This window comes from Pogonomyrmex barbatus, unplaced genomic scaffold (assembly GCF_055798465.1).
Source record: "Pogonomyrmex barbatus isolate J1 unplaced genomic scaffold, ASM5579846v1 scaffold41, whole genome shotgun sequence".
Classification (NCBI taxonomy): domain Eukaryota; kingdom Metazoa; phylum Arthropoda; class Insecta; order Hymenoptera; family Formicidae; genus Pogonomyrmex; species Pogonomyrmex barbatus.
The window spans coordinates 19,353-28,451 of record NW_028297140.1 but is presented as its reverse complement, the minus strand read 5'-3'; the positions used below and the strand labels follow the sequence as shown (position 1 = coordinate 28,451).

The 9,099-nt window shown below is 33.9% G+C and overlaps 2 protein-coding genes across 2 annotated transcripts; one reads left to right on the top strand and one right to left on the bottom strand.

Moving 5' to 3' along the window:
- Nucleotides 1-1,395: 1,395 nt before the first annotated feature.
- LOC148935518 (uncharacterized) lies at nucleotides 1,396-5,622 on the bottom strand. Its single transcript, XM_089081373.1, has 3 exons — nucleotides 5,081-5,622; nucleotides 3,482-3,696; nucleotides 1,396-3,247 (listed from the first exon to the last, which is right to left on the bottom strand). The coding sequence occupies exons 2-3, from the start codon at nucleotides 3,645-3,647 to the stop codon at nucleotides 3,102-3,104; spliced, it is 312 nt and encodes a 103-aa protein (XP_088937499.1). The 5' UTR covers nucleotides 3,648-3,696; nucleotides 5,081-5,622; the 3' UTR covers nucleotides 1,396-3,101.
- LOC148935519 (uncharacterized) lies at nucleotides 3,730-4,820 on the top strand. The gene has a single exon (XM_089081372.1). The coding sequence runs from the start codon at nucleotides 4,073-4,075 to the stop codon at nucleotides 4,433-4,435; it is 363 nt and encodes a 120-aa protein (XP_088937498.1). The 5' UTR covers nucleotides 3,730-4,072; the 3' UTR covers nucleotides 4,436-4,820.
- Nucleotides 5,623-9,099: the final 3,477 nt, after the last annotated feature.

Sequence of the window (9,099 nt, the reverse complement as noted above, 5' to 3'; positions counted from 1 at the left end):
GCGAAATTTTTGATACCGTCTTTTACATGTAGTATGACTTACAGCGTTCTCTCCATATGCAGCACAAATCATTGCAGTGGCTTCAACAGCATTTTTCTTCAGATGAAACGCGAAGTGGAAAATCGAATATGCTCTTTTGTTATTGCCATCGTGAACACTACTGATTTTTGAAGTTATGTGCATCAAACGCCAAACCGTATGGCATTTTAGAAGGCCAAATGTCAACGCTTTAAAATCGCAAAAGAGCGGGAAGATATATAAAATTTAAATTGTTATTTCGGTTGTATGAAATCTAAAGCTCAGAACTTTTTTATACACCTAATATATATATATATATTGCTCAATTATGTTGTAATTTTTTTGTTATTTAAGAAGGAAGAACGTTTTATATATATATATATATATATATATATATATATATATATATATATATATAGTTTGCGCAAATATATATATAATACATTCGAGGTGAATGTAACGTCAGTATGGCCGAGCTGTAAGAATTTGTATAGGCCATCCATTACGTTGCTCCGATTGCGATCACTTCGGCAACTAGCGACACTAATAATTTCGACGAATTCAGCTACTGTAAAGACAGTAGACACGATGTTGTTTGGTTGATCATTTTACAAAATTTAAATATATTTACAAATAAAATTCAAAATACAAAATATTCTAAAAAAAATATTTAAATACAAAATACAAAATATACTCAAAAAAAGGATTTAAATACAAAATACAAAATGTATTTAAATATGTATTTCAAATACTGCCCACCTCTGGTTTGAAGAGTTTTTCTTTATTATTTCTGAGAGCTTTAACTTGGATGAGGAGTTTATCTTGGATGGCACAATTAAAACTCGTATTTAAAAATAAAATCAATTTATTTAAACAAAAACAATACTCGAAAATTACGCACGTGCAAGAAACGAAATGCACGCACAAAATCTGAATCAATGATTAATATTGAACACCGAATGTGCTTCCGCATTACCGAAAATGGCACTGGAAACTAATGTGTCGGATTACGAGACTCGATTATTACAAAAGATCGGAACGAATTACTTATTCAATCGATAACTAATGAAGCGAGATATCGAGTGTCGAATCGGCGCAATATCGGCATGCTTCGGACCGATTCTCCAAATTTCTGAACAATACGCATGCGCTGTCTCATCGTGATATTCACGTGATGTGTGATGAGCGCCGCTAGTTGCCGAAGTAACCACAATTGGAGCAACGTAACGAGTGGTCTAAAAATTCTTACAGCTCGGCCATTCTGATGTTACATTCGCCTCGAATGTACTATATATATAAAACGTTCTTCCTTCTTAAATAACAGAAAATTACAACATAATTGAACTATATATATATATATATATATATATATATATATATATATAACAAAATGGAAGTAAGCAAAATATAAACTAAACATGAAAATATAAACCAAATATTAATAATCAGGATAAAATCAAATATAAATGTTTCAAACACAATAGATTTCTTAAGAATATTAATTGCTTTTTTTTTTACATAACTAGCTTACATCTAACGCATTTAAATTCTAGTACTTAACCTATCACAACGCTTAATGATTAATAAGGTAATCTAAAATATTTAATTAATCATAATACCTCTTAAACTAAGATTTGTTTTTAATTTCTCGATGATGGCATAGAATAGAAAAAAAGAAAAGCAATCATGTAACTTCTAATTTTAACTAAAATAATACTAATTATATTCCTAGGATTCCACTAGGTTGACCCAAAATTTCAGTTTATCATGTTATAGGCACATTGTGTTATATTGAATCCCGGAATGTCCTTCATGATATAACGATTGTGATTTAGAATTTTCGCGATCATATACGGTTTGTAATTCGGTCCTTGTAATTCGGTTTGAGTTTCTTACGTTCGCCAGGCTTGTTTTGCGTGATTCGCACGAGGACATAATCACCTTCTCGATATTTCGACTGTTTCTTATATCGATTATCGTAATAACATAGTTATATTCCCACAATTTTTCATTTGTTTTCGAAGCCAAATTCCTCACGATTTCTCTTTGTTCATCAAAAGAAATAGGTGTTTTTGCTAATTCGGTTACTAACGACTTTATTTGTTGGTCGTCTTGCCCTCTTTTTTCGAAACTGAATACTCTCGACGGTGAAGATTTTAATGCCGAATTATGCGTACTATTTATGATGTGTTGAATGTGTTTTTAATTTTATCTTCCAATCCTCCGGGGAATCTATAATTTTTGCTAATGAACTTTTGATGAAATGATTTACGTGTTCTACAATACCATTCGCCCATGGTGAAGCCACTGCTACTTGTCGCAATTTAATATTTAAGTTTTGCAAAAATGTAAAAATTTCTCTGACGTAAATGCTGTACCGTGATCAGTAATGATTTCTGACGGATAACCCAGATATTGAAGATATTGAACAAATTTCGTAAATGGTCTAACTTCTCTAGAATTTGTAGATTTAGTTGGAAAAAGCCATGTGAAACGCGAAAATGAATCAACCAAAACTAAAATATACTTATAACCATCATTGAAAATTTCGAAAGGCTCGAAATGATCGAGATGCAACGTTGTATAAGGTACAGTCGACGCATCACCGGTTTATGATTGCCCTTCAAATCGATGCGTTGACGAGTTTGCGACCAAACACGTCAAATAATTTTCAATATAATCGTGAATTCGTTTTCGCATAGGAAATCAATATGTTTCGTGTATTCCGAAATGTTTTATCAAATCCACAACGCTTTATCATCGTGGTAAGTACGAATAATGCTATTAATCATGCTTTCTGGAACTGCGAAACGTGGGCGATCATTATCCTTTTTATGAATTTGGCTAGAACTTATATGCCATTCTTCCATCACATCATTTAATATCTGACTGAGAGTATTGAAACCAATATGACTATCAGGAAAGTGTTTCGCGCTGAGTACAAGTATTTCTCTTTGCATATCATCACTTCGTATGAAATGAGCTGTCAGGCTTATAAATGACTCGTTGTTTGTTAGATTAGTCCAAATATCGATGGAGAACGATATGTTTATCGCAGTAATTAATTTTTCTTTAACATGTTTTCAAATTTTCATACAGATGTGGCATAATTTTTTCAGAAAAATATGTTCTACAAGAGGATACTGCGATGCCAAATATTTTATTAACCTTTGAAAGCCTTTTCGCTCAACTAATGCGAATGGTTCAGCATCAAGAGTCATCATTTCGTCTAAAATATAACGAAAATAAACAGTTGAGAATTTTAAACTTTATAACTAATTTATTATTATAATACGAACGTTTGTTCGTTAGGAACAATATTAGACATAACTTGACGATGACATTACTGACAAATTAGCATAAATATTTAATTATTTAATATTTATTCATAATATTATAAAATATATAGCGTTTCTCTTAAATATATATAAAAATATATATAAAAAAAATAAAAAATACTCACAGATATTTTTGATTATGTTCATGGTTTTTGGATCATCTAAAAACCACATTTCTTTTTTCTTAATTAAAGATTGTAAAGTAGGCTGATGAGATTTTGATTTTGAGATTGATGATGGAGAGCTTGGTGGATCACATTCAGCTTTGTTGATATTTATATTTCCATCCATGTTTTCTGTTACGAGTTTTAGTTAGGAACGAAACATTGGGAGGCGCCTCCTACAGGATGGAAAGAAAACGAGATAGAGGCAATCCGCTATTGAGACATTCGAAAACCAATATAGAATAATGTAATATAATAACCGTGCTAATATATATATATATATATATATATATATATATATATGCGTGTCTATTCAACATCTGCCTAACTCAATATCTTACAGCTTGGCAACGAGGATAGGATAAGTGAAAAAAGTGAATCTGCACAAAAGTAACACGCGTGGTAGGTACACGTGCATCGAGCATAACCTTAAAAGGAAAAATTACGTACTCCCAAGTGTGTCCACCAACCTTTTTCCTTCAATCCAGGAGCTCAAATTCCTGTGACGATAACCCACTTCACAACCTTCCGTTTTCCCTGTCACGAAATACAATGGAGGCACAACTATTGCAAGTACTGGCGCAGATGATGGAGACAATGCGCGGCATGCAATTGCAACAGGCAAATCTACAAAAAGCACTGCTAAATGAAGGTACGAAAAGTATCAGCGGCATCAACTTACAGCCGTACGACGAGGTAAATGAATCATTTACCAGCTATTTGCAAAGATTGCAAAATTACATAACCCTAAAGGGTGTTACAAACGAAACCACAAAATTACAAATTTTTTTGAACTGTATCAGGCCGAAACATTACCAAATGTTGAAAAACTTAACAGCACCAAATACATCTGAGTCGAAATCGTATGATGAATTAGTGAAAATACTGAGAAGCCACATAGCACCTGAGGCCTAGGGAAGTAGCACAACAGCATAAGTTTTGCCTTAGAACGCAACAAGAATACGAAAGCATCGCAACTATGTAGCCGGGTTAAAAGAAATAGGCGAAAAATGCAACTTTGTTTGCAATAATTGCAAACAAACAACATTTGAAACTCACCTCAGAGTCCAATTTATTCGAGGACTGCGTAATGCAGAGATAAAAGAGAGGCTGCTACAGGAATCACTAAATACCAAGTTTGATGACATTATGAAAATTGCCATAGCCATAGAGACGTCTAAATCAGAAACTAAAGAGATGGGACAAGAAGTACAACCTAACATAATAAATAAAATATCAGTAAACAAATCCAGGAAAAATATATACACAAATAAAGAAAATGATACAAAGCAAAAAGAAATACAGTGTTTCCGTTGTAGTAAAAATAATCATACAGCTAGTCAGTGCACTCAAAAATAAACTGTTTTGCAAGAAATGCAAGACTAAAGGACATCTACAATCTGTGTGTTTTAAGGAGCAAAAACAACTAAAAGTTGAAGAAGATTCATCATCACATGATAGCGATAAAGAGATATATGAGATACATAAAATACCATTGGAAAATATGACACAAAATGATAAATTCAAAATAACATTAAACTTAAATGGAAAATTACATACTTTAGAATTGGATACCGGTGCAGCAGTTACAACATGCTCGGCTGAATATTTCAACAAGAATTTCCAAGGCCTGAAACTTACAAATACGTCAGTAAAATTGAGAACTTACACAGGTGAAGTCATACAACCCATCGGGACCGGCAACATAAAAATTATATGCAAAGATAAGCAAGTTCAAGGAAGAATATTTGTGATAAAAAAAAAAGTAAATCCAGTGGTAGGAAGAGAATGATTAAGAAAATTAAATTTACAATTTGAAATGAATGCAATATATAAAAATAATAAGGACATAACTGAAAAAGAATTTCAAGATAAATTATGAAACCTAATAGAAGAATATAAAGAATTATTTTCAGGAAAGATTGGAAAAATTAAAGACTATCAAGCTGCATTTAAATTGAAAGAAGGAGTAGTACCTGTATTTTTGAAAGCACGTCCAGTACCGTTCGCACTCAAAGATCAAGTGGAAGCAGAGATAGACAGATTGGAGGATGCAGGAATATTAGAAAAAGTTATTTACTCGCAGTGGGGCACACCGGTGGTAGTTCCTGTAATAAAGCAGAATGGAAAGGTGCGCTTATGTGCAGACTATAGGGCAACTATAAACAAAAATCTCGAAAACGATAACTACCCTATTCCAAGAATTGAAGAAATATTTTCAAAATTAAGTGGTGGAAAATACTTCTGCATACTGAATATAAATGAATATAAAAGCATACTTACACATGATGACCAATGATGATACAGCAGAAATGCAGGCCATAAGCACATGCAAGGGCACCTATAAAGTAAAAAGATTAATGTTTGGTGTAAAAATAGCACCAAATATTTGGCAACGTTACATAGATCAAACTCTACAAGGAATAGAAGGTACAGCATGTTTTTTTGATGACATTACCTTACAAGGAAAAACATACATCCAGCTGTTGCAAAGAATTAGAACAGTTTTCCAGAAATTACAAAAATGTGGACTACATCTAAATAGGAAGAAATGTCAATTTTTCCAAAAGTCAGTAACTTATCTGGGACATAAAATAAATGAAAATGGATTACATCCTACTCAAGATAAAATTAACGATATCAAAAATAGCCCACGTCCTATTGATGTATCATCTCTACGTACCTTTTTGGGGATGATAAATTATTATCAGCAGTTTATTCCAAATCTGGCATCAAAACTAAGTCCACTTTATAATCTGTTACAGAAAGATACAAAATTTGTCTGGTCAAAAGAATGTGAGAAGATTTTTCAAGAATTAAAGGAAGAAATGTGTGGAAAAAAGTTCTGACACCATTTCATGGAAATTTACCAGTGACCCTGGCTAGGGTCAGATGCATCACCTACCGAATTCGGAGCAGTGTTATCACACATAATGCCAGACAAGACGGAACGACCCATAGCATTCGCATCAAGATCCCTATCTAAAGCCGAGAAAGGTTACAGCCAACTGGACAAAGAAGCAGCAGCGTTAATATAGGGACTAAAAAAGTTTTTTCAATTCTGCTATGGAAGAAAAATCACATTGATTATTGACAACCAACTATTAGTCAGAATACTTCATCCTGAAAAGGCTACACCTGCAACCACAACTATTAGACTGGTACATTATGCAAATTTCTTAGCAGGGTTTAACTATGATATTAAACTCAGGAAGACTACAGATCATGCAAATGCAGACTACTTCTCAAGACAAATAAATTCTACAGAAACAACAAAGGAAAACCTAACAGATGATGATGCATTCTATTTAAACCAAATCTCTGAAATGCCCATAACATTACAAGAAATTACAGAAGCGACTAGAAAAGACCCGGACTTACAAAAACTGTACCTGGACATTCAATCAGACAAAATGGACTACCCAAAGAGACTACATGAATTTTCATTGCAAAACAACTGCATTTTTTATGGTACAAGAATTGTAATACCTAAGAAATTACAACCTCAAATCTTAGAGGAACTGCATACAGGTATTGTAAAGATGAAAGCATTAGCTAGGAGCTATGTATGGTGGAAAAATATTGACTTAGATATTGAACATATGGTAAAACAATGCAAGATGTGTTGTTTAATGCAGAAAAATCTTGTAAAAGTATCAATACACTACTGGGAATATCCTAAAGAGCCATGGAGTCGAATTCACATAGATTATGCCGAACCATTCATGAATCAATATTTCCTGGTGGTTATAGATGCTTACACAAAGTAGCTAGAAGTCATACCAACTACATCCATCACAGCTACATCAACGATAAACATACTCAAAAAGTTATATGTCACTTTCGGGCTACCCATCACCCAAGTTTCAGACAATGGTAGACAGTTCAGATCAGAAGAAATGCTAAGATTTTTTAAGAAAAATGGGATTCAAGCAAAGTTCACTGCACCTTTTCATCCATCCACAAATGGGCAAGCAGAAAGATATGTACAAACTTTCAAAAATAAACTCAAAGCAATGGCTAATGAAGAAGGATTGCTACAAGACAAACTTCATAAATTCCTGATGATGTACAGGAAAACACCAAATAGTGCGACGAGTTTGAGTCCTGGAGAGATGATGTTCAAGAGACTATATAGAACAAGGAATGACTTAGTAAGAAGAGGAGAAGAAAAACAAAAAGAAGGCAAGAATGATGATCTGCTAGTAAGAAAAGAATTTAACAGAGGAGATAGAGTACAGATTAGAATGTATGACAGTAATAAATGGAAATTCGGAGAAATCATTAACAGAAGAGGGAAACTGCAGTATGAAGTGGAAGTAAACGGAAGGATACACCAAAGGCATGTTGACCAAATTATAAAGTCCACATGCATGAGTGACAATGTCTATATACCTAATACGCACCACCTTAGTCCGAGACATCTGCAAGAAGCCATACCGACACAAAATCAACCTGAAACAAAAGAAACTGTGCAACTTAGCCCAGAAGTGGCGAGAGATACACTACCTGGACAAAGTCCGGTCACAAGAAGGGCTATCACTCCCACTCCTGAAGAGCAACAGGAACCTGTGGAACCTTACCTAGGGAAGCTGCAGACCTAACTCCGAAGACTGCGCCACGTCGTTCACAGAGAATTAGAAGACGACCTGAGCTGCTGAACTTTTAAATAATAACGAGGGAGAGAGTGTTACGAGTCTTAGTTAGGAACGAAACATTGGGAAGCGCCTCCTACAGGATGGAAAGAAAACGAGATAGAGGCAATCCGCTATTGAGACATTCGAAAACCAATACAGAATATTGTAATATAATAACCGTGCTAATATATATATACGCGTGTCTATTCAACATCTGCCTAACTCAATATCTTACATTTTCTATTGTCAATGGATGTTTACTTTTCAAGTGATTCCAGAAAGGTTTTGTAGAGAATAATTTAGGCGTTTTATCTCTCATAATTTTTTTTTGCGAACTATTGTTCACTTGTGAATCGCCTTCTATTTTTTTTTTCATCATTATTATATATTTTTAAAAATTTCCATACGTTAGATTTTCCTTGTGCCATTATATTTTATAATTGAATGCAACAATAAAATGAACGATATATTCTTCAGGTCTACACCATGTAGAAGATGAATTTATCAATAATTTTCTCTAATTACTTTGCTATTAATATCTTCTCGTAGGTTAAGTTAGAAAACTTTTCACTAATGCACTTCAGCATTATTGAAAATACACCTTTAAACCTTTAAAACCTTTAAAAAGATTGTACAAAAGAGAGCCAATCTGATAAAAAATGATTAGCTTTGTTCCTAGAGGACTCTGCGTCTCGAATCTCGCACTAATGGCACCAATTTTAAATATTTCAAATTTCGATCCGATATCCGGATACTAATAATTCGGCTATCAAACCGGATAGTAAAAAGGAGCTGGATATCCATCTTTTATGCGCATCATCTCCGGTCAGCCACGCACTGATTGGCCGACCAACGACCGCTATAGATATGTACATCTAGCCTAGCTCTATGGTCTATGCCGCCGCCAACGCCATGTGCGTTGGCGTACCCACGCTGCCGCCA